General features: G+C 43.4%; 1 protein-coding gene across 1 annotated transcript in view; it reads right to left on the reverse strand.

Moving 5' to 3' along the window:
- Positions 1–26,530, reverse strand: part of MOSMO (modulator of smoothened) — a 54,708-nt gene that overhangs the window by 3,942 nt on the left and 24,236 nt on the right. Inside the window, exon 2 of the mRNA XM_065412401.1 lies at positions 15,560–15,772. Within this exon, the coding sequence (XP_065268473.1) occupies positions 15,560–15,772 (213 nt within the window). The remainder of the gene's footprint in view (positions 1–15,559; positions 15,773–26,530) is intronic.

Here is a 26,530-nt window from a genome sequence, read left to right on the forward strand (position 1 = left end):
TTCTTTCACACAAAAAACAAGAACAAGTTCCCCATTTTTAGCTGTATGTTTTCCATAACTGGGCTATGGAAGTGATTCTTGGATATATGCTGTTTGAATAGACCTGATAAACAACAGCAGATGTTGCTTTTGACATGTCCTCTTATGAAACTCGGTAGAGCTGGTCGCCATAAGGAGCCCATTGGTTCCAATAAGCTCATTGAGGTGGGCCATAAAGGAAGGGGGCAGGACCCCAGGATGCCCTGGACAGGGTTGCCAGCTGTATGTCCTGCAGGGTGCTGCTTCTTCAGAGTGCATCTCAAGGGAGGGAGGCTAGAATGGGAAAGTAGAAGACCTTTGTGAAAGAATCTATAAGGTTGAAAGAAAGTGTAGAATCAAATGAAGTAAAAATCTTAAATGAACCAAACTGTACCACAGAATTTCTATGGATAGCAATTCTATGTTTGAATAATAAGAATATAGCAGTAGGGATATATTACAGACTACCTGACCAGGATGGTGATAGTGACTGTGAAATGCTCAGGGAGATTAGAGAGGCTATTAAAATAAAAAATTCAATAATAATGGGGGATTTCAACTATCCCCATATTGACTGGGTACATATCACCTCAGGAAGGAATGCAGGGATAAAGTTTCTTGACACCTTAAATGACTGCTTCTTGGAGCAGCTAGTCCTGGAACCCACAAGAGGAGAGGCAATTCTTGATTTAGTCCTAAGTGGAGCACAGGATCAGGTCCAAGAGGTGAATATAGCTGGACCGCTTGGTAATAGTGACCATAATATAATTAAATTTAACGTCCCTGTGGTGAGGAAAATACCACAGCAGCCCAACACTGGAACATTTAATTTCAGAAAGGGGAACTACCCAAAAATGAAGAGGTTAGTTAAACAGAAATTAAAAGGTACAGCACCAAAAGTAAAATCCCTGCAAGCTGCATGGAAACTTTTTACAGACACCATAATAGAGGCTCAACTTAAGTGTATACCCCAAATTAAAAAACATAGTAAGAGAACCAAAAAAGAACCACCATGGCTAAACAACAAAGTAAAAGAAGCAGTGAGGCAAAAAGACATCCTTTAAAAAGTGGAAGTTAAATCCTAATGAGGAAAATAGAAAGGAGCATAAACTCTGGCAAATTAAGTGTAAAATTATAATTAGGAAGGCCAAAAAAGAATTTGAAGAACAGCTAGCCAAAGACTCAAAAAGTAATATCAATAAGTAAGTACATCAGAAGCAGGAAGCCTACTAAACAACCAGTGGGGCCACTGGATGATTGAGATGATAAAAGAGCACTCAAGGATAATAAGGCCATTGTGGAGAAACTAAATGAATTCTTTCCATTGGTCTTCATGGTTGAGGAGGTGAGGAAGATTCCCAAACCTGAGCCATTCTTTTTAGGTGACAGATCTGAGGAACTGTCCCAGATTGAGGTGTCATTAGAGGAGGTTTTGGAACAAACTGATAAACTAAACAGTAATAAGTCCCCAGGACCAGATGGTATTCACCGAAGAGTTCTGAAGGAACTCAAATATGAAATTGCAGGACTACTAACTGTTGTCTGTAACCTATAATTTAAATCAGCTTCTGACTGGAGGATAGCTAATGCGACGCCAATTTTTTTAAAGGGCTCCAGAGGAGACCCCGGCAATTACAGGCCGGTAAGCCTGACTTCAGTACTGGGCAAACTGGCTGAAACTATAGTAAAGAACAAAATTGTCAGACACATAGATGAACATAATTTGTTGGGGAATAGTCAATGTGTTTTTTGTAAAGGGAAATCATGCCTCACCAATCTACTAGAATTCTTTGAGGTGGTCAACAAGCACGTGGACAAGGGGGAGCCAGTGGATATAGTGTATTTAGATTTTCAGAAAGCCTTTGACAAGGTCCCTCACCAAAGGCTCTTAAGCAAAATAAGCAGTCATGGGATAAGAGGGAAGGTTCTCTTATGGATTGGTAACTTGTTAAAAAATAAGAAACAAATGGTAGGAATAAATGGTCAGATTTCAGAAAGGAGAGAGGTAAATAATGGTGTCCTCCATGGGTCTTTACTGGGCCCACTCCTATTTAACTTATTCATAAATGATCTGGAAAAAGGGGTAAACAGTGAGGTGGCAAAATTTGCAGATGATACAAAACTACTCAAGATATTTAAGTCCCAGGCAGACTGCGAAGAGCTACAAAACATCTCTCAAAACTGGGTAACAAAATGGCAGATGAAATTCAATGTTGATAAATGCAAAGTAATGCACATTGGAAAACATAATCCCAACTATACATATAAAATGGTGGGGACTAAATTAGGGGTTACCATCCAAGAAAGATCTTGGAGTCATTGTGGATAGTTCTCTGTAAACATCCATTCAATGTGCAGCAGCAGACAAAAAAGCAAACAGAATGTTGGGAATCATTAAGAAAGGGATAGATAAGACAGAAAATATCATATTGCCTCTATATAAATCCATGGTATGCCCACATCTTGAATACTGCATGCAGATGTGGTTGCTCCATCTGAAAAAAAGATATATTGGACTTGGAAAAGGCTCAGAAAAGGTAAACAAAAATTATTAGAGGTATGGAACGGCTGCCGTACGAGGAGAGGTTAATAAGACTGGGACTTTTCAGCTTGGAAAAGAGACTAAGGGGGGATTTGATAGAGGTTTATAAAATCATGACTGGTGTGGAGAAAGTAAATAAGGAAGTGTTATTTACTCCTTCTCATAACACAAGAACTAGGGGCCACCAAATGAAATAAATAGGCAGCAGGTTTAAAACAAACAAAAGGAAGTATTTTTTCACACAACGCACAGTCAACTTGTGGAACTTGTGGACACACAGTCAACTTGTGGAACTCCTTGCCAGAGGATGTTGTGAAGGCCAAGACTATAACACGGTTCAAAAAAAGAACTAGAGAAATTCATGGAGAACAGTCCATCAATGGCTATTAGCCAGGATAGGGTCCAGCTATTTGCCAGAAGCTGGGGATGGGCGACAGGGGATGAATCACTTGATGATTACCTGTTCCGTTCATTCCCTCTGGAGCACCTGGCATTTGCCACTGTCGGAAGACAGGATACTGGGCTAGATGGACCTTTGGTCTGACTCAGTATGGCCGTTCTTATGTATAAGGACACCTCAGAATCAGATGAGACGTCATCCCCCATGTGCATTAGAGAGGCAAGTAATGCCAGTACCATGGTTCAGTAGGTACCAGTAGCCAGAGTTGGCTGGTGAGACAATACCAGAGGATATGTTGGTACCAGTTGGAAGCTCCTTTCAGTACCCTTGATGGGTTTGTGTGAAACTGGTGACCACGTCAGTGCCAGGGGGCAAGTCACCATTGTAGGTAGGACTTGAGAGTAGGTCAAGTCCAGGAAATCAGTTGGTACTGATACTACCTGCCAGTACTGAGGAGACAGGGCCTCAGCAGTTCTGGTGCTGACACGCGAGGTCTCCCAAGATCCAGACTGAGAGGGTGACTTTCTCATCTCTTATCATTTTCTGGGGAATGGAAGCTCTTCTTTTTTAATGGTATGGACAGTTCTGAGGTGTCGCCACGGTCTTTGCTAACCGCAGCAGTGGTGACAGCCAATGGGGCTTTCTGAGTAAATTAACCTGATTATGATTTGGACTCTGTGGGTCTCAGGGGATACTCCATCAACAGGAGTTTTAGACTGTTCTCTCTCAATTTCTTAGATCTACTTTTAAATCCTGAGCTGATCTTACATTTGGAGGGGATATGAGTCCCTCCTAAGAAGCAGAGACAATTTGAGTGTCCATTGCTGCAGGAAAAAGACCTATAGCAGGTCTGGCAGGGTCTGAAGCCCAGGACCTGGGATATAACCTGTTATTTGACGCTGTGATTGAGGCTGGAGAAAAAACAAAAGCCTAGATCAGGCAAATGAAAGGAGGGAAGGGGGAACACCCTCTCCCCAGAGCACAAGCTGAGCTAAATAATAGAAAAATAAAAGTAAAAGTAATTACTAAAAAAATAAGCAAGAGGTAGCAAGCTCCATGGCTAGCTAATGGACACTATCACTGTTCCCTCTAATTTTTTCCATCCATGTGCGGAATAAATGTTGTTATATGCACCGAGGTATGTGTGGATGTGCGCAACCTTAGAAACAAAAAACCTAGATATAATATATATTTTTTAAAAGTTACCATAGGGATAATTACTCCAGCCAGTACAGGTTAGGCATTTTAGAACTCACTACTCAAAGAAGTAAATTTAAGTGTAAGAGAAATGAAAATTATAAAATGCATAGACCAGTCAAAACACTAAAATAACACACTTGGAAAGAATAAAATTACAGAGAATATATGTGCATTGCAGGAAGTACCAAGAAATAACAACAACAATAATAGTATTATGTGTTGGGAGGTGAGAGAGAGAGAGAGAGAGACTGAGAGAGAGACTGAGACTGTGTGAGCTGGCTGCTGGGGAAATCTCAGAAACATTGCACTGTAGGCACTCATTCACTCACTGTTCACCGTAGCAACTCCAAGTCCTGAGCCAGGCTGTGTCCCCTGTACTGCGGAGATGGGGTACAGGGGAAGGGGGACACCCTGACATCAGCACACCCCCTCCCCCAGCCAGTAGGAGGGTCCTGCATGACGGAGCAACATGGGGGGAGGGGCACCTGAACACATGCTGCCAGCTGTGCGCGCTCTGCTAATCAGCTGGGCAGCATTTGAATTTCTCCTGGGTGGCCATGCAAGCGCACAGCTTACAGGGAACACAGGACACTCTGGTGTTCCATCTCAAGCCACAGGCAATTGAGTAGGAACTGGCAGCAGCTCTGCCTTTCCCTCTCCATATATACCCTCCTACCAGAGCAAGAGGATATCTAGAGCACAGGTGTAGACCCATGGACACAGCTGACGAAAATCCCATCCTGAAGTGGAGCACCCATAGAGATGCTACTCAGAGAATCACTTTAATTCAGGACCCTTGTGCATATGCATTATGATCATGTAATTAAAACTTGTATCATATGCTATTTTTTCACAGGACCCTGTCTCATTCAGTGCACTGGATGGAGAATCAATCTGGGAATCAATCAGCTTTGTGCAGTGAAGGAGACTTGTCTGTAAAACCCTACCTCATTTGTTGAGGAAATTAGGAGGTGTTCAGTGTGCTCTAGTGGGCACACACTCTTCTGCATACCTCTGCCCCCAAACTTGACCCCTTTTGCCCTGTCCTCTCAAACCTGTTCCTGTCTCTTCCCTTCATCCCCCAGCTCCTGGTCTTAATCTCAAGAAGTTGTGTTACTAAAAACCTAAGAATTTCAATAATATCTTAATAGCATGACAAATAAGTTTGGTTTGAAATAAAACAAATCTTTAATCAATATTCTTTCCACTTTAAAAAACAGCTCACAGCAGAAAGTCAGAGTGAATGGAGAATATATCTTTGAAATTTCTCTTCTGATGTCACTCTTTTTAAAAAACACTGGCACACTGCAAGCTTTATGGTAAGAGGAATCTAAAGATAAAACAGCTTTCAGGACAACACACATTTCAGCTGAAACAATGACTACTTAGAAGGTGGAGATATTTTAAAAATTAAAATATTCAGAATCAATAATACAAGCCACAGAAGTTAAAAAAGAACTTCAAATAAATGAAACTGATTTGCCAAAAGATAATCCTTTATCTTAGAGTTTGGAACCCAGCTCATCAAACACTTTTGTAATGTTTGAGATCGTGTTTTGAGTTTAGAGAGACATAATCCCTACCCTGAAGAGTTTACAGTCTATATTAGACAAAAACAGACCAATCAGCTAGACAAAGGAAGAAGCTAGTGAAGAGTGGGCTAGAGTAAACAGCAATACTGCAAGAGTAATGATTTCTGATATTTAACACTGTTCATTGTAGAAATGGAAGAGTCAATAAAATGGAGTTGACTATAAAATAATTAGCCCATCGTATGCAAGAGCCACATCTACATTTAATGTGTGTTATACTAAAGAAGTCGGGGTGATGGCTTTAATTATGGAGGTTCCTTTGTGGAGTACCACCAGTTAAAGTTGAGTTTTTACACACAGCAGGTTTAAATCTATTAACATTAAGTCCCTGCCAAACCTGTCTGTTTCAGTGAGGAGCATAAACTTGAATTTTCTAGGTAATTTTCATACTCCCTTCAGTTGGTTTTCAGAATTCAGGCTCATTTAAAATCTCTCAGTCTTATTTTCACACACCCCCCCCAATTCTATGTTTTTTTCAGGCCTCTTATAACTGCCATCAAAACACCAGGACTTAATTTCATAGCCAAGTTAATCCTGTAACAATCACCAAAAAAAGGTAGTCTGAACATTTTTGTGGGGTCTGAACAATTTTATTCCATTTACGGGTTATAACTGGTTTCCTTTATCTGTCTGCTCCCCAGGCACTGTAGTGAGGAGACGCAGCCTCCCGCCCTGTCAGAAGGGGAAAGACCCGAGCTCGCCCCCTGGTGGGCAGAACTAGGCCACCTGCGGCAGTCCACCCCTCTGCTTCCGGTGGGACGATAAAAGGCCAGCCTCCTAGCTCAGTAGGGAGAGGGTTGCCAGAGGAGCAGGACGTCTCTTCCTTGCTGCCGAGGCCCGGAGCTGAAGGAGACGGCTGCCCGACCAGAGGATTTACCTGAATTGTCGAAGACCAGCAATGCTGACGAACTGCTGGGGCTGCCATTGGCTGTTTACCCCGGAGAGACTGAGGACGACCCCGGAACCCAGGTGTCCCAAACTGGGGAGGGTAGGAAGGAGCCCAGGGATGCTGAATAGGGTTCGACTGTGGAATTATTGTGAACTGGCCAGTGTGTTGCAGGCTGACCTAATGCTGAACTACCCTGTCACTAATAGGGCCCTGGGCTGGGACGCAGTGGAGTGGAAGGGCCTGCGTCCCCCTACCTCTGGCACCCCACCTGTGGAGAGTGGCCACTTCCCCACTCAGAGGCCAGGAGGCCTGAATTGGTCTGGTGCCTGCCGGAGCTAGGGCGCCAGGCAAATTTACTGTCACTCCCAGTTGAGAGCTAATTCCCCACCCTGAACTGCTGGGCTGTATCGCACGGACTCAGCCTGAGCTATAAAGTGCGAATTGCCCTGATTGAGGGACTGGGGCGGAAAGACTAATTAAAGGCCTGGGCTGATTGTCGGCCAGGCCTGCTAACTGCTCACTGCCCTGATTGAGGGATTGGGCAGAGGGACTAACTGCTACTTGGATTAATCACCAGGTGGACTCACCAGCTGGGAGCTACGCTCTGCTTGAGAAACAGCAAAGAGGCACGGCCTCCTGCCCTGTCAGAAGGGTAAAGACACACACCCCTCCTGACAGGCATAAATGTCTCCCTGCGACGTGCTTCTCTGCACAAAAACAAGAGGTTGCAAGTCCCTTAAGGGAGGTTCAGTATGAGCTACTATGAGCAGAATTGGCCATGTGTGGGTGCTAAAGAGCAGTTCAACACTGCAGGAGAGGAGAAGGAAGGAAAACACTAGCGTTTCTTTGCTGACTCTCCTGCTAAGGGACTTGCTATGGGTCACCAGGAAAGGAAAAGCCTTGGCACTACGAGCCAGAGTAGGTGCTCTGCAGTGGGCACGCCTTCTGCTAAGATGTAGTTGTGCTGTTTCTTAATAAAGTTGATTAAAAAAATTTATCCAGGTCTTACCTGAAAATTTCCTTTCTTGGAGTAATGAGGGCCATAGATCCATAAGACTGGGACTCTATGCAGCCTTGGAGGCAGACCAAATATATTAGAGGTGTGGTTCCACCGCTAAGGGTATGTCTACACTACGAAATTAGGTTGATTTTTTAGAAATAGATTTTATACAGTCGATTGTGTGTGTCCCCACTACGCGCATTAAGTCAGCAGAGTGCGTCCACAGTACCGAGGCTAGTGTCGACTTTCGGAGCGTTGCACTGTGGGTAGCTATCCCACAGTTCCTGCAGTCTCCGCCGCCCATTGGAATTCTGGGTTGAGCTCCCAATGCCTGATGGGGCAAAAACATTGTTGCGGGTGGTTTTGGGTACATCTCGTCAGGCCGCCCTCCCTCCCTCCAATCCTCCGTGAAAGCAACGGCAAGCAATCATTTCTTGCCTTTTTTCCTGGGTTACCCGTGCAGATGACATACCACGGCAAGCATGGAGTCCGCTCAGCTCACCGTCACCGTACGTCTCTTGGGTGCTGCTGGCAGACGTGGTACTGCATTGCTACACAGCAGCAGCTCCTTGCCTTCATGGCAGCAGACAGTGCAGTATGACTGCTAGCCGTCATCGTTGTCTCCTGGGTGCTCCTGGCCGACCTCGGTGAGGTCGGTCAGGGGTGCCTGGGCAGACATGGGAGTGACTCCAGGTCATTCTCTTCTTTAAGTTTCGTCTCATGGCGATTCAGTCTTGCCTGCAATATCATGCGAGCTGGAGGATTCTGCCTTAGGCTGCTCTCCCAGCTGGCAGCACTGCGCGGTCGCACCTACCCCAGCCTACCCTTTGCTCTCATGGCTCATGAAGCCTGGACAGTAGTAAGGAGCAGTTCAACTATAGGCTGAGCAAGTGCAGAATGGTGGTAGAATGTGCCTTTGGATGTTTAAAAGCTCGCTGGCGCTGTTTGCTGACTAGGCTGTTTGCGATTAGAAGAGCACAGCAAGGCGCGCTGCGCATCACAGAGACTTTGAAAACTAGTTTCATGACTGGCCAGGCTTCAGTGTGACAGTTGTGTGTGTTTCTCCTTGATGCAAACCCGCCCCTTCTGTTGATTTTAATTCCCTGTATGCCAACCCTGTAAGCCATGTCGTCAGTCGCCCCTCCCTCCGTGACAGCAACGGCAGACAATTGTTGGAGATGTTGAAATGCCTATAGTTATCCTTGGGGACCCAGCCTACTCCTTAATGCCATGGCTCATGAAGCCATACACAGGCACCCTGGACAGTAGTCAGGAGCTGTTCAACTATAGGCTGAGCAAATGCAGAATGGTGGTAGAATGTGCATTTGGACGTTTGAAAGCCATTTGCCTCTCTGGTTCTTTGGTAGGCTTGCCTGAGCTCCTTAAGTTTCACACGGCACTGCTGCAGGTCGCTGTTATAGCCTCTGTCCTTCATGCCCTTGGAGATTTTTTCAAATATTTGGGCATTTCGTCTTTTGGAACGGAGTTCTGATAGCACGGATTCCTCTCCCCATACAGCGATCAGATCCAGTACCTCCCGTTCGATCCATGCTGGAGCTCTTTTGCAATTCTGGGACTCCATGGTCACCTCTGCTATCAGATCTGCACGGTCACCTCTGAGCTCGCCACGCTGGCCAAACAGGAAATTAAATTCAAACGTTCGCGGGGCTTTTCCTGTCTACCTGGCCAGTGCATCTGAGTTGAGAGTGCTGTCCAGAGCGGTCACAATGGAGCACTCTGGGATAGCTTCCGGAGGCCAATACCGTCAAATTGCGACCACACTACCCCAAATTCGACCCAGCAAGGTTGATTTCAGTGCTAATCTCCTCATCGAGGAGGAGTACAGAAATCGATTTTAAGAGCCTTTTAAGTCCACAAAAATGGCTTTGTCGTGTGGCGGGTGCAGGGTTAAATCAATCTAACGCTGCTAAATTTGACCTAAACTTGTAGTGTAGACCAGGGCCTAAGAAACCACCAGTCAACTCTTCCAAAGCCTAGGAAAAACTAAGCACTCTATATAAGGGAACTTAAGCAGTAAGACTAAACAGAACAATCTTCATGCAGAGCAAGCAATTAATGAATAATCAACGGAGCACCAATTAATAATTCAATGTCTTTTCCCAATTAACAGCCCATTCAGGGTGGGTTGGATCTGTGGACCTCATGACCCCAAGAAAGGAAATTTTCAGATAAGACAGATACATTTTCCTATTCTTATTCATAATGAGGTCCACAGATCTAGAACATTAGGATTTTTATAGCACTGTCCACTTGGTGGCACGGGGGAACTATATACAGTTAAGTACAGATAACCCTTTCCTAATAGAAACTAGAATAGCAAGGAGCACCCACTTATGGAAGGTAGCATCAGATGACAACTAGATGTCCAGTGTATAGCATCTGAAGGTGGTGTGACCAGATGACCCAGGTGACTACTTTACAGATTTTCTTGTCTAAGGCATATGATCTATCTGCCCATGAAGCTGCTACAGAATTGAGGGAGCTAGCTCTGATATTTGAAGATGAAGTTAGGCTTTTTGACTTGCATGCTTCTGAGATGCAATATCTCAGCCACATGGAAATGGATGATTTTGAGGCTCTCTTTCCCTTTGACACTGGATAATAAAGCACAAACAAAACATTTGTCTTTCTGACCCGATCTGTGTGGTAAATATATACTTTGAGAGCTCTGCAGTCATCCAAAGTATGCCACAATTTCTCTCTGGAGTGCAATGGATCTGGACAGAAGGATGAAAAAACAATTTCCTGTGTTCTATGGAATCTGGAGTTAATCTTTAGTCTGAAGTCAGGGTCAGTTTGAATACCCATTTAGCCTTATGAGCATGCAGTATTGACGTTCCAGAAAAAGAGCTCCTAACTCAGACACCCTGCACGGAAACATGACTTTATTTGGACATAAGCTTTCGTGGGCAATAACCCACTTCATCATCTGATGAAGTCGGTTTTAGCCCACAAAAGCTTATGCCCAAATAAATTTGTTAGTTTCTAAGATGCCACAAGGACTCCTCATTTTTTTTTTGCCAAGACTAACATGGCTACCCCTCTGAAACCCGAAAAAATGACTGTCATCCAAAAAGGCCATTTTAATGGTTAGAAAGTAATGAGACACCTTCATGAATTGTTCAAATGGAGGGCTTCTAATGGCATTGAGAACCAGCTAAGAGCCAAAAATCAAACAAAACAAAAAAAAACCCTTTATGCACACCAGAAAGATGTAGAAGAGATGCTGCTCTCCTCAGAAAAATGCTGGATATCTAGGTAAGATTAAATTCACTACCTGTCCATTTCACTAACGATGCTAGACAGACAGCAACTTGACCTTTGAGAGTCTGAACTGTCAGGCCTAACCCGAATCCATTTGAAGAAATTAGAGGATCTGTGGTCCCAATACAGATGTGGGGGTGAAACCCTCGTGCTAGCCCCAATGGTTAGAACTCAACCAGGCCCTTGAATAGGCTGAGTTAGTAGATTTATTTCTGGAAGCGAAAATTGTGAGTATTAGATCGCTGAATAACCTCTTTGGCTTAAGAGGCTCTGGTTCAAGAACCAGGCAGCTGGGCTCAGACTGTCTGAATTCTGATTGGCCCTTGTAATAGCATATCCCTTCTGAATGGAAATCAGGTGGGAGGTCTTTGTATCATATCAAGGAGATTGGTCAGAATGGGGATACTAGAATTATTAGTGCTGCTTCTCTCCTAGTAGTCTGTAGCATTCTGGTGTGAAGAGAAAAAGGGAGGTAAGGCATGTAAGAATCCCTTTTGGCTATCTTTGCAACAAGGCATCTCTTGCCTTGGCTCTGTGATCCCACTGGCAGGAGAACAACACTGAAACCTTGTGATTCAGGTGGGAAGCAAAGAGATCTACAGCTGAGATACTAAATATCTTTACCAGGAGATGAGTGTAGGTCCCATTCTGGAGGATCTAAGTTTTGCCAGCTGAGTCAGTCAACCATAAGATTCAATTATTGCCTTGGATGTGAAGGTAACAAGTTGATTGCAGATTCTTCTTTGCCCACCTCATCAGGAGGTAAGCTTCTCTTTGAAGGACAATAGTCCTTATTCCTTTTGCCTGTTGATGTATGACATGGCTGAGGTGTTGTCTGTCATGGTCAGTCCATTAGGTAAATTCGGATGTGGGAGCAGAGCTTTGAACCCATACTGGATTGCCCTGAGCTCTCACCACTTTATGCTGTGCTTTCTCTCTTGTTTGGACTAGACCCTTGGGCAGTCCTTGAACCCATGAGAATCCTCCTGGGGTGAGACACCTTCACGGAGGTGCAGGTAAGAGACAGCTGGGAGATAAGAGAAAGCTCTGTAGCAACCTCATGTGAGCATTGGACCTCTAAGAATAACCACAGAAGAGATCACTGATCCCAAAAAAAGAGTATGAATTGGTACTTCCCTTGAGAGGTTGACTATTTTGTTAAGAGTTCTCTGCTTCTCGTGTCTTTGCTGCAATAAACAACTTTGTAGAGGGCAGTGACTGTTCCCACTCAGAGACTGGAAATACACTGAGACTTAACTGATTTTTTCACAAAACCTTGGCTCTGAGCATCCTTATTGCTTCGGTGGTACAATCAATGAGGCTTGGATAAAGAAGTCACCCAGGAATGGGTAGACATAGACCCTTTCCTGTCTGAGAGCAGATATTAGCACTACCAGCACTTTTGTAAATACTTGCAATGCTGTTGCTAAACCATTGCTGTATTGGTAATGTGGTGCTCCGAGGATAAAGCTAAGGAAGCATCTGTGAGACTTTCAAATTGGACATAGGCATCCTTCATATCTACGGATGTCATGGAGACCCTCCGTTGACGGCATCTAATGTGGATGTTACGGTCTCTATCTTGAATTTTTTTTTTTTTTTTTTTAATGGCTCTGTTGAGATACTTGATGTTGAGAAATGCTCTGTAGCCTTCTGACTTTTTTTTTTTTTTAAATAAAGGCACAACATGGAGTAAGGTCATGGTTCCTCTGAAGAGGATGAACAGATTAAATTATTCCCATTTGTGGCAGATGGGATGTAGCAGATTTGTATGGCTCTCTTCACACCGTGACTCCTCCTCTTCCTCAGGAAGAAGCCTTAGGACATGTGTTTTGTTTTATTTTTTAAAAAGCCTGAGAGACAGCACACTTGCAACACTGTCCACCCAGATGACAGTTCTTTTGTTTATTTATTTATTCTTGTTGGCCTGACACCCCCAGATAGTTTTCATGCCCAAAGGATGGGGCTAAGATTATGCCTGCGTGGATTTGGCTGCCTATGAAGGGTCTGTATAGTGAGGCGGCCACTCTTTCAGGTAAAACATTTTCCCCAGTTAGAAACATCTAGTCCCTGACCATTAGAAAAAAAAAAAGGCACAATTATCTTTGATAGTGATACCAGAAGGACTTTTGACTGGTGCACACCAAGGAACCTTCTGGAAGATATGGAAACTCACAGAGGGAGCTGAGGACAGCCAAATACTTTCCCAGTCTTTAGGTGTGTTAGGAAAATCCCTACCCCACTATCACACACTCAAAGGATGCATAAGGAGGGATATATAGCTATAGCTTGTCTGAGGCATCAGCAAACCTCATAATTGTAGACCATCATCCTCGGTACACTTTGATTAAAAAGTCTATTCTCTGACTGGTGTTTTTTATTTTAATAATTTTATTATTTGAGTCATTAGCTATGACTTGGAGTACTGGCCTTCCTCCCATAAGCAGGGAGAATTCCCTTTGTGGGGTGTGTATGCGCATGGCTACAGGAAACAGCGCATGTCCACAGTGTGCACAGACTTGCCATGCTGCCCTCTGTGAGGGTGAAGAGGGGATCCCAACACTGACTATCCCCTGAGATGCGCTCTGTGAGGGTGATCTGGGGAACTAAGTGCCTAGGATTTCTGCATTGCTGTACTCCATGAAAGTGAGCAGAGGAACCAGACACGAAGGATTATCTGTCCTGCTGCATTCTGCAGATTTATGCAGTTTGAGGGAAACGGATTTCATTTTATGCCTCTTAGAGTGCCTCCTAGAGGAATCCTCTAAATCAGACTCTTAGAAAATGAAGGGGTGGGGGTTGTGTGTTTGATGTTGGGGTGACTAGAGGGGTCTGAACATCTTTCTTATGCCTACCCTTAATCCTCATCAGAAGAGGAGAGACATTTTAGACTGATGGCTTGGATGGGCGTGAACCTTCTGGTTAGCTCTTTTGAGTAGCCTTGAGAAAGAGGGGTTTTGTGCTGGATGGGGTTCCAAAGCTGCTCCATGGTCACCAGACATGGCTGTGAATGTGGGCTCCAGTGATTGGGTGGGAAGCTTCCCTGGCCCTCTGATATTGTGCTTCAACCTACACTCACCCCAAGTTTGGGGGGGAAGAGGGGAACGGAGGAGGAATTGCCACTTGCTGATGCCAGGGCAAATGCTGTCTCCTGTCACGTGTACCAGGTTCAGGGATTTTTGCAGATGAGCTGCTGCCATTGCTTCCAGGAAGCTCTCCTGCTCGGGGAGGGAGACTGAAGGAAATCCTGCCCCTTCCTGAGCATGTGAGAAGCTTGGATCTTCACAGAACAGGCAATGATCTCCATGCAGGCACCTAATCAGAGGGCTGGTGCAAGGTTTTCTTCTTGGCCTTCTCTGCCATGCTGCACTACAGGTGGGTGCGCAGGGAATACAGAGTCCTCCAGTGACTGAGGAGAAAGGGAATCCTCTCCGTCAATAAAATCCCGACAGCTTGGAGAGTTTAAGCCATTTTTTTCCCTTTTCTTTCTCCCTAAATTTCCTCTGAAGCAGGGACGAGCTGGTCTGCCTGCAGTTGGAAATGCAAATGGAAACTGGCAGTTTCTCAGAGGTGAAGCCACACCTCTACTGCCTCTGATTGACAGGTTTGGTCTGCCTCCAAGGCTGCCTAGAGCAGTGGTTCTCAACCTTTCCAGACTACTGTACCCCATTCAGGTGTCTGATTTCAGCCCCAGGCAGCGGGGCTTTGGCTCCAGCATGTATCTTAGTTTTGCGGGGGCCCTGCTTGCCACCCCTGCACTTGCCACTCCCCTAAAACCATCCCCAGGTCGAGAAACTAATATAGTATATAGAGCAGTATAAACAAGTCACTTGTCTGTATAAAATTTTAGTTTGTACTGACTTTGCTAGTGCTTTTCAAGTAGCCTACTGTAAAACTAGGAAAATATTTAGATGAGTTGACATGCCCTCTGGAAGACCTCTGTGTACCCTCAGGGGTACATGTAACCAATGTCATGGATCTGTGGACCTCATTACAAATAAGACAAAACAACTTTCATGAGAATTGTAACAAAACAGAGTTAGCATCAACCCTGCATCAAATGTTTACAGGAGGAGACTTCAACAGGACTGATTCCAGGGCAATAATGAGACCAAGGTCCACCAACACCCTCCTCCACATGTGGGTAAAAAAGGCTTCAACCATTCCATTATTCCAGCCAGCAGTGAGTACCAGCCACACTGGCCAAATTAAGAGTCCACATGACTCAGGAACAGCCTAACCATCCCCACTCCTGCACACCCATTTCCTTGAGCCACTTTGTGACGTTCCCTGTGGGGAGAGGGGCTGGAAGCTACCATGGTCCGGAGGTGTACTTCTTTCTTCCTCTACCCTGGGGCTGCAGCAGGTGATCAGCACTGTGACTATAAAGCCAGGATCCCAAAGATCTTCCCTTGATTCTCAGCCACTTCTGGATACCAAACCCTTGATTTTAAAGAAGAGGATTATTTCCACAAAGCAGGAATTTAAAAGGAAAAGCATTCTGTCTGATCAGGGCAGAGTTTTACCACTGGTCTCTGGCAACAACCCCCACCCAGATTTGTTTAAAAAAAAAAAAAAAAATTCTACCAGTTAATCCTTCAGACAGGCTTACTTCGTAGCTGAAGTCACTTACTTCCAGTGAATGCTATCCAGCGGGCATATTTAGTAGCTTCTCTTCGCCAGTGGGAAGCCACTAGCAAACCACATGTGACAGTCAGTGAAATGATTCCCATAATGATGAAAAATAATGTGGTGACCCACTCAGGAGGCAGCCGTGGAGGAATACAGGTCCTGTCACGTCCATGGATGGTTTGACACTGTCGCACAAGGCCAACTGTGAGTGCACCTGAAAATACAGAGAGGTAAGTCTTAGCAGGATCTACTTTTCCAAAGTAATATTCTGAGATGTCCTCATCTTCCCCATTGAAGGGCTCAGTGTCATGCCAAGACTCAGTCTAGCCAAAGAGGGTGGATGTGGCTCTCCTGTGGAGTCTGTAAATGTCATTCAGTGTCAGCTGGAGTGGTGATGGGGGGAGAGGGGGGGGAGAGAGAGAAGAAGAGGGAGGGTCATTTAGGTCATTGCTCTATCCCTTCCCCGATTTCTAGTGTCAGGGAAGATTCCTCTGGCATTCCTCTAATTTCCTCCCGCTAAGCAGGAACCCCCTGTTAGTCAGCTGGGTCTAGCGCTGCACCCATTTTGCTCAGCACATTATTCAGAAAGGTAACACAAGTAAATTGTTTCTCCACACCTGTAAATACAAATTTACTGCTGTAAGGCACAACGCATGTGTGTGTCTAGATCATAGCTAGAATATGTCTTTTGAAGGATGCACTTGAGAATATCCCTTTCAGAATTCTTTCAGCCAAGAGGGCTAGGTCGGTTCTTTTGATAGTTAAACAGGCAAGTTAAATACATACTAGAATTTCTATGTTACCAGATTTAAAGGTCATTTCAATCCATTCAGTACACAGGATGCAAGAGAATGGGTCTAATTATTACAAATATTCTAATGTTGTGCCACAACCTGCAGCCTATAGGAAAAAGAAACTGAGGTAATTAAAAAGTTATAGTTTACTTCCAGTTTAGTAATGGAAGAGTCATTTAACACACAGAATATAGGAAAGACAATAATGCAATGCACAGAGTTTTGTAAGTGGCACAAGATTAGGTACTTTCCATTAAACCCAAATAGTTTTGATTTTAAGTTTAAATTTACTGCTTTCAAGCACGGCTGCTGGAATTAGGGATGTTGGAGGTGCGGCAGGGTTTCCATCATATTTAGTTTTGTTCAATGGCTTTCAGCACCCCCCACTATGAAAGCAGTGACATTGCAACAACTTTTAAGATGCACAAAGAAGTTTTTATAGTCCAATACTAATTGCAAAACTTAATTTACTGGAAAATTTGAGCCCAGACATAACATGAGATTCAAAGAGACAGTCTGCCAGTGTCTCTAAAAATCTTGAATCCTGCATTTTGTGGTACAATCAATTCCACCCCTACTCACAAATCCTTTTCACATGTAAAGATGATTTCCTACAGCCAAATCAAAGATAAACTCAGCAGTGCATGGTATTATCTTACATTAGTTAAAAATAAACATCCCCCCCCCCCCCACACACACACAAATATTAGACACTGTAAACAAGTGTTGCTATACTTAAAAGGACACTTTAAAAATGGAGAGGGAAGGAGGCTGGACAAATACATACAATGGAACTGGGAAACTGAAGTTCTGTGAGCCATTCAGGAGTAGAAAAGATTTCTGTATCCTATTCTTAATGCTTTTGCAAAAGAGAAAATATGCAAACCAAAACACCCAACTCACTGACCGGAACAACGGCTGGTGTTTACACCTACCCTCCAGGATGCCAGGGCCAGAAATAGGCACAAGCTCCTTTTGTGAGTGCACACAGAGTGCCTGCTCATGCTCCCAGCACTCATGCCCAGCAGAGTCAAAACAAACACAGGTCGTTATTTTTGAGTAATAAAACAGCGTACTAGGTCAGATTTTCTCTTTCTGCTGGAACATTTTAAAAACAAGAGCAGAATTAGGAATAAGCAAGTTCTGAATCAACTCTGTTCAACCAATTCTGGAATCTTTGTTCAGGTTGTGGACCCTATTCAAATATGTCCCTTTAGTTACATGTTTTTTTAACAAAAATATTCAGACAGGTTGACTTCTCTCTTGTTACAGACTTAAGACAACCCTGTAAACAGACCTACAACCAAGGAAGTTACAGCAACAAGATTATCCCATATCTTGGAAAAATTAGTAGTTTCTGCTCAAACATATAGAGACGTGTAACAGTAGGATTGATGTAGGTCAGGATTAAGGAGCATACTGGCAGAGTTACACAAGGAAGTTTGCACTGTACCTACATATGTAGGACATGGCTCTAGTCTTTGCAAGAATTTTGGACTCTTCAGTCTTTTGTTGCCGAGAGCCACAGGGGCTAAGATATGTAGTCTCAAAAGTTTAACTGAGGAAGCCGCAGAGACCAGATCCGGCCCCAACAGTGGGTATGGCTTCTTGGACTCCTCAGTCTTTTGCTGCTGAGAGCCACAGGGGCTAAGGGCTGGTCTACACTTGGGGGGGGAAATCGATCTAAGATACGCAACTTCAGCTATGAGAATAGCGTAGCTCAAGTCGACGTATCTTAGATCGATTTACCTTGGGTCCTCACGGCGCGGGATCGACGGCCGCGGCTCCCCCGTCGACTCTGCTTCTGCCTCTCGCTCTGGTGGAGTTCCGGAGTCGACGGGGAGCGCGTTCGGGGATCGATTTATCGCGTCTAGATGAGATGCGATAAATCGATCCCCGATAGATCGATTACTACCCGCCGATCCGGCGGGTAGTGAATACGTACCCTAATATAGACCATATAGTTCTTGGACTGGATCTGAGCAATCTTCCAGAGGGTCTCACCTTGAGGGCTCCCTTCAGGAGGAGGAGCTGCAGGAGACAGGGCTGGCGTTAGCGGGTAGCAAACAGGGCAATTGCCTGTGGCCCCAAGCCACAGGGGGCCCTGCAAAGCTAAGTTACATCACATCTACAGAGTCACTGTGGGTAAATGTAATATGAATATTTCAGTAATTTAATCTCTAAACGTGGAAATAAATCACACTAAAGCAGAGGTTTTCAAACTGTGGGGCGCCCCCCCACAGAGGGTGCAGAGGAATGCTGGGGAGGGGCATGGCAATGCCAAACAGTTCAGGCTTCAGCCCTGGGCAGTGGGGCTTTGGCTTCAGCAGGGTGGAGGCCCACTCCTTAGTGTCTGCCCTAGGCCCACTCCTTAGTGTCTGCCCTGGGTCCCAGTGAGTCTAACGCTGGCCCTGGCATGAAAGTCTCTTTATCCTTGTGGGTTCTGGGAGTGAATGCAGAAGATCAAACACCCAGAAGGTGAATGTCCTTCTCCAGGCACTTGAGGCACCGTATGTGGCTCTAGTATGCCGGGAAGACACCTGGGCAGGAAGAGCATATTTTAACCCCAGGCTCTTCTGCTTTTTCAGTTCTGCCATCACACAGAACTGAAAGAGAATCACCGACTGACTAAACTAACTGCTAACGCCAGGGTGGATAAAAATCAATGATTTTTAAAATATATATATATATATATATATATATATATATATATATATATATAACAGATTTTTTTGATAAAATGCTTTTTGAGGAAAAAACCTATTTAAAGATAGTTTTAATTAAGATACATTATAGTGCAAAGATATCTCATAATGGAATAGGGATTATAAATTCTAATTCTATAGTATGAGACAATATATTCATGTAATGTTTAGGAAAAGTTTTGTAAATGAGTTTCAATAGTTCATGGATTAGGGACCTGATTTTATGGAGTTCCAGGGGCTTCTGTATAGATTATTTAGGTTAATCTTTCTATCTACCCAATGGGACTAGTGCTCAGTCTAGAAGATACCATCAGAGATGCTTAGTTTTGCAGTTCTCAAACTGTGGATTTGTGTCTCCAGAGATAACATGCTTGTTAACAGCAAAAATGTTTTTAAATAAATAAATAATATATATAGAGAGGTAAGAAATAGCAGACCTCAACCCTATTGTCCCTCTGCAAATTTGGGTACACAGTGCCAATCCCTTACCTCTCTCTAAAAGTGCAAAGTTTCAAAAAGTTCAATGAATAGAAGATTGTTGGGGGCGGAATAGATCTGGACAAGGAGAAGAAGTCTGGAGATAAATGTGAGAAGGAAGGGACAGGCAGTAGGAACAAAAGTGGAACGGTTTGAGCAGCATATTCCAGAATTCTAGAGTCTTTCTAAGTGGTCTTCACTGATTTGAAATCTACCATACCATTCTCTCACTAGAAGGGAAAATCTATAATGGCAGCAGGCCGTAAGAGAGACCCAGTTTGGGAATATTTTAATGAAGTTCCTCTACCCGTGGGTAAGACAGGAATGCGTGCAAAATGAAAACAGTGCAACAAAGAAATTGGTTGCCCTAATGAAACAACATCATGAGAAATGCTCCTTCTCACGAGGAAGCTACGTTGAAGATGATGAAAGGAATGTGTCTGAACATGCAGGATCTTCAGGTTGGTAAACTTTTTTATTTCATACTTCTTTCTTAAGGACTGCCTGCCTGTCTTCCTCCTATTCTTGAATTCTCATGTTTGAGCAAAAAATATAGTTGTTACTCTATGGTACTATCATTTTAGGTGCAGTTGTGATAAAAAAATAAATAGTTGAAATAGGCAGATCTTCCTTTTACAATTTCACCTTTAAAGTAGTACTCTGTGTCAGTGAATGTAATAAGTAATACTAAATGAGTAGTACGGAATAATAATTAAATAACTGCATTGACTTATTTTGTTTAGGAGAATCCAGCCTCAACATACAGGATTCTGAAGACTATCCACCTTCAAGATCACCATCATTTTCTATAGTTTCAGAGTTATCTGCCAATGATAGCGTTTTGGTCACATCATGTATGTTACATAGCCACAGTATAACGCCTGTAGCAAAAAGGGGGGGGGGAAATCTCCATCATCCAGAAACAACCATAGATAAGTTTGTGATAAGAACCAGCAGATTACAAAAAGAGGCAATTGATGAAAAAATTGCCCGGTTTGTTTATGCAACAAACTCCCTTTCTGTATGATTGAGAACCCACACTTCATTAACATGGTTCAGTCATTAAGACCAGGATACAGTCCACCCAACAGAGCAGATGTTGCAGGCAAATTGCTGGGTAAAGTGTATGAAAGAAGCAGTGTGCAAAAGGTCTAGAGGGTAAAATTGCTAACCTGAGTCTTGATGGGTGGATCAATGTCCACAATGATCCTATTGTATGTGCTTGTGTGACAACAGAAGAAAGGAATGTCTTCTTTACAGAAACAATTGATACATCAGGAAATGCACACACAGCAGAATACTTACAAGTAGCAGTAGTAAAAGCTATAACAAACTGTGAAAAAAAATTCAAATGTCTAGTACACAGCTTGGTCACAGACAATGCTGCAAATGTATCCAAGATGAGAAGAAATTATTTAGAAGAGAGTCCCAAATTAACAACATACGGTTGCAGTGCTCATTTGATGCACCTCCTAGCCAAAGACTTCAGTGTTCCAGAAATAAAGGCTAATGTTGTTGAAATTGCAAAATACTTCCATAACAACCACTTTGCAGCAGCTGCTCTGTGGGAGGAACCAAGCTAACTCTCCCACAAGACATGCGATGGAACTCAGTAGTGGACTGTTTTGAGCACTGTATCAAGAACTGGCCTAATCTGATGACAGTTTGTGAACAAAATTGTGAAAAAATAGATGGCACTGTCACAGCCAAAGTTCTCAACATTGGGCTTAAGAGAAATGTTGAACACATGCTGAGTACCCTGAAGCCTATTTCTGTAGCCTGGAACAAAATGCAGGGAAATAGCTGTTTTATTGCTCACACTGTTGAAATTTGGAAGGAACTGAGTGAGATCTTAAAAACAGAAATATGCAATGACAGAGTTAAATTACAAGCATTAAAAAAACGAATAGGACAAGCACGGTCTCCAGCTCATTTTCTTGCAAATATTCTCAATACTTGTTACCAGGGTCAAACCTTAACTGCTAAAGAAGAGGAGTTGGCTATGACATGGACATCCAGCAATCATCCCTCCATAATGCCAACTATAATAAACTTCAGAGCTAAGGGTGAATCATTCAAGAAATATATGTATGCTGATGATGTTTTAAAGAAAGTCACACCAGTGAACCGGTGGAAGTCACTTAAGCACTTGGATTCAGAGACTGTTGAAGTGATAATCTCACTTTTAACAGCAGTAACTTCTTCTGCCGGTGTAGAAAGAATATTTTCTTCCTTTGGACTAATTCATTCCAAATTGAGAAATCGTTTGGGACCTGGAAAAGCAGGAAAGCTTGTTTTTCTTTTCCAGATTATGAACAAACAGGAAAATGAAGGTGAAGACGACTGAGTTAGTTGCAGAAGAGTTGGCTCATATTGACCTGGCTGACAGTCAATTTAATTTTTTTTAATTATTTCATTTAACTATTTTAGTTAAAAACAATTTAAAAAACAACAACCTGATTTTAAAAAACTTGAATATTTAACTAAATTCAAAAATCCATATGCTTGTTTTGTTAAATTATTATATGTTTGCTGTTGAAAAAAAAATCCAGAATACATAACTTTGTTGTTTTAGTTAAATAAAACAATTTAAATGTCTGTCTGGTGATGTTCGCCTCCTAATACAGCCTGGCAAGAAAATCCTCCAAATATTAATGATTAACCTCCCAATGACTTCATAAATAACTGCTTCAATTACCTTTGGTAAATGAAATAACCAATCATTCAGTTTCTGATATAGCTATAAAACTAATCTGAAAAGTTTTCAAAATAAATCACTTAAAAAATGTATAGTGTGTACCTTCTAAAAATGAAACCTACAGCTATCTCTGAGTTGTGAAGAATATGTATTAAGGTTATAACAACCAACAAGAATGCACTTTTATGTAGAAATCCATGATTAAATCGAGTCTTCTTGACTAGTGATTTAAATAATTATTTAACTCAAATTGATTTAAATCAAATCCACCCTGGCTAATGCTAACTGAGAAAAAAGCAGCGCTAGCTCCAAAGAGCCTGGGGATGTTCACATCTGCCCAGGCATATGGCTGAAAGGAACAGAGGTGGCAAGGGCATTCTGCCCTTTATATAGACTTGTCCTCAGAACATCGGTGACATTGAGGGGAGGGGCTGGGAGCACAAGAGTGCTCTAGTAAGTTGACGCTGCTAGAAGAAGATTCTACCCCAAGGCACCACAAGGTGGCACAATATCCCATAAGTGGGAATATGCAGAGCCACTCGAAGAACTGCTTAGAGGAAGAGTATTGGACTTCCTAGCTTCATACTTAAGGGTTTGATAATAAATACAGAGCATTTCTATAGTGGCTTTCTCCTCAAAGTTCTTTACAAACATTAACCCTTGACACCACTGTGAAATAGATACATAAACCAAAACAGAGAGGTGTTAAACTTCTGATCCTGTTCCCATTGTGGCAACACCCCTGTTGATTGCAGATTTCAACAGGAGCAAAACTGGGCCCATAGTGAATTGTCCAAGGCCTTAGAGCAGTGGTTCTCAAACTTTTGTACTGGTGACCCCTTTCACACAGCAAGCCTCTGAGTGCGACCCCCCTTGTAAATTAAAAACACATTTTTATATATTTAACACCATTATAAATGCTGGAGGCAAATTGGGGTTTGGGGTGGAGGCTGACAGCTTGTGACCCCCCCCATGTAATAACCTTACGAGCCCCTGAGGGGTCCCAACCCCCAGTTTGAGAACCCCTGCCTTAGAGTCTTGTAAATTCTATCTCATGTGCAATCACTATTGCAATTGATTTACATATGCATGCACATGCCAAAGGACAACACTAAATTTTTGTCAAAGAATTCAACACAAAAACATTTCTACATGTTGTGTTCAATCATTTCAGCCGTGTGCCTAATGCAAACAGGCAAACTGATACCTGGCAGCTGCCTGACACATTAAGGGCTTGTCTATACTTACGCGCTGGTTCGGCGGCAGGCAATCGAACTTCTGGGTTCGATTTATCGCGTCTTGTCTGGACGCGATAAATCGAACCCAGAAGTGCTCGCCGTCGACTCCGGTAATCCTGCTCGGCGCGAGGAGTACGCGGAGTCGACGGGGGAGCCTGCCTGCCGCGTCTGGACCGCGGTAAGTTTGAACTAAGGTACGTCGACTTCAGCTACGTTATTCACGTAGCTGAAGTTGAGTACCTTAGTTCGAATTGGGGGGTTAGTGTAGACCAGGCCTAACTCAGCAAAAGAAATCTCAATTAGCCTTTCATAGCCCATTGACAAGATGTGGGACAAGACAAGGCAAAAATACTGGACCAGATGTAGTTTTACACCAATATCTGCAGGACACTCGATGTGTAGCTAGAAAACGGCCACTGCTTCACTATTTGGGAGTCATCAAGTTCTATCTAATGTATAGAATGAAAAGGCATTTGTCACTCAGAGAGTAACAATTATAGCACAATAGCTGGAAATTCAGTAAATGTTCAAAGGTGCTGGATTAAACAGCTGTGGAAACAAACACTTTTTAGTCACAGAACGGACACAGCACAGGAACAGGGCCCTCCATCCTTACAGTGCCCACACAACTACTCCTGGGGAAATTCTGCAACAAAAAAATAAAAATTCTGCACCCAATATTTTAAAATTCTGCAAAATTCTGCATATTTTGTCAAAATAGCACAATATAATCACACCAGTTTCAATTATTTTTCATCATTTATTTCAAAATACCTGTCAGCAAGAATGTCTGTAACAATACAGATAACAAAAAAGATTCAGAAAATGTTTTTTAACAAATAGATTCCTTACTAGGCATATTAATACAGAACTCTGAGTAATAATTTATTTAAACTACAATACACAATCACATTTCCTGCACCCCCCCAGAAGCACTGCAAAGCTTTGCGGGAGTCAGGGGTAACGGAGAAGCTGAGGGAGAGGGAAGTAAATTGCTGGGAAGGGGCCTGGGTGTGAACTTGGAGGGTTGTTGGGTATGGGTGGGAAAAGTAAGGAACAGGTTTTTTGGGGAGGGGCGGGGGAAGACTGTTAGGGAGCTTCCCCCACCAGACCCTAGCTGAGCCTTAGTCTCTCCCATTCAGTCAGGCACATGTGTCCCTGTCCACATGTGTCTGTGTTCCCACCCAGCCACTCTCTGTCTCTATGTGTTCCTGTACCTCCTCCCCTATCACCATGTGGCCCTGCCCCTCCTTCCCCCCTGTGGCTCTGTGCCTCCACTCCACTCTGCCCCAGTCTGTCCTCCCCCACTAGCTCTTATGAGCCCGTTTGACACCCCCCCCTGCACCCCACACTGTCTCCCCAAAGCCAGTCTCCTGACCTGGCCTGGCAGGCGCTGCGAAGAAGGCAGGCTCTTTCTCTTCCCTAGCTGGCTGGGAGCAGCTGCTGTGGGCTATCGCCATGGCGCCCTCTGGTGAGCAAAAGGCAGAACTGCAGAAAGTTATTTTCTGCTGGGAGCTGCTGCTCTGTTCTATCGCCACAGTGCCCTCTGGTGGGCAGCAACTTTTCAGCAGAAGCTTTTTTCTGCGCAAAAATAAAAATAAAAATATACACGGCTCATTTATTATGCGCACACAGTGGTGCAGAATTCCCCCAGGAGTAACTAACAGACCCTGAACTAGAGGGACCACTTGACAATATGGAAAAGAATCTCTGTTTCCACACCATGTCTAACCCCAGGCTCTCTGCTGAGACTGCCAGCAAGGGCGTCAACTAGTGCCAGTCCTGGAAGCAGTATAGGATACAGATATCTGGTCCACTAGGAACTGGATTCAAACTGCCAATTCCTTTCACATAGGTCAAACAGCCTTCAGAAGTTAACAAGTCAGTCTCTACTGACTTGGGCTTAATTTAAACCAGTAACCTAGAGATGAAAGGTTTCATAACCCTTTCCCTACCCCTGCATTGCCCCCAAGTCATCCAGTCCAACAGAAATATTGTCATTTTTAAACACAGCATATTTATGCCAAAACATCCACCTGAATCACTTACAAAAATACTCCTTTGCAAACATTTTCGAGAGCATAGCTTGACTAATAATTCAATGCAGTTTTACCAGTCTCATAAAAATCAAGCATTTCATATTTGTGTAGATATATCTGTCTGCTGCTCAAAACCACCCAACTTCAACTCTTCCAACACAGCCAATCAAATGCCATCCTACTCCTGTTTCCTAGGTAACCAACAGAGCTACCAAGAAGGAAATCCATACAGTGATGGAAAGAAACAAAGATTGTTGCAGCTATTTCCCTCCCTAACACCTATGAATTATTAAAAGTGTCACAATGATACCAGGACTGAAAGACACAGTGGCATAAGAAATGCACATTATAACAGCAGATTATTACTGTTCTTCATTATTTGCTTGTAGCAGCATCCAAAATTACCCATGTAATGTATGGCTACAGAAAGACTGTTCCTGCCCTGAAGAGCTTACAACCCAATAAGAAACAGACACAAAAGAGGGTGAGGGTGGAGTGGGGATACCAAGTCAGAAGTACAATAAAAGGTCACATGGCCCATAAGTCTATTTATGAGATATTTCCTTTGTTCTTAAATCTTCCTTACCTCTTCACCTCGATACCTGCCCATCCTCAGTCCTCACCTATCACCCATTGCTATTGAACCTGTTACATTTTCCTGTTTCTATTTAAAAAAACAACAAACTACTCTATTTAAAGGCATCAAATTCTATCCACCACATCTTCCCTAGCCACAGTCTCTATTCCAGTCTCATTACACTCCTACCTCCCAAAAGTCAACCACTTCCTTGGCACGAATGCTCACTGCTAACATCAAACACAGTACTGTTACCCTTACAGAGGAGGTAAAAATAGCCAACTGTCACCTATTTACATTCTACATATACTTAGCTTGCCCCCCCCCCCCTTGCACTTGTGCTAAAAGTCCCTGGATTTGATCACCAGAGGAGTGGGGTTGTGGGGGAAGCTGGCAGAGCATTTTTCATAAACAAACAGATGAAGCAGGTTCCACAGTCTGACA

Source organism: Emys orbicularis, chromosome 10 (genome assembly GCF_028017835.1).
Source record: "Emys orbicularis isolate rEmyOrb1 chromosome 10, rEmyOrb1.hap1, whole genome shotgun sequence".
NCBI classification, from domain to species: domain Eukaryota; kingdom Metazoa; phylum Chordata; order Testudines; family Emydidae; genus Emys; species Emys orbicularis.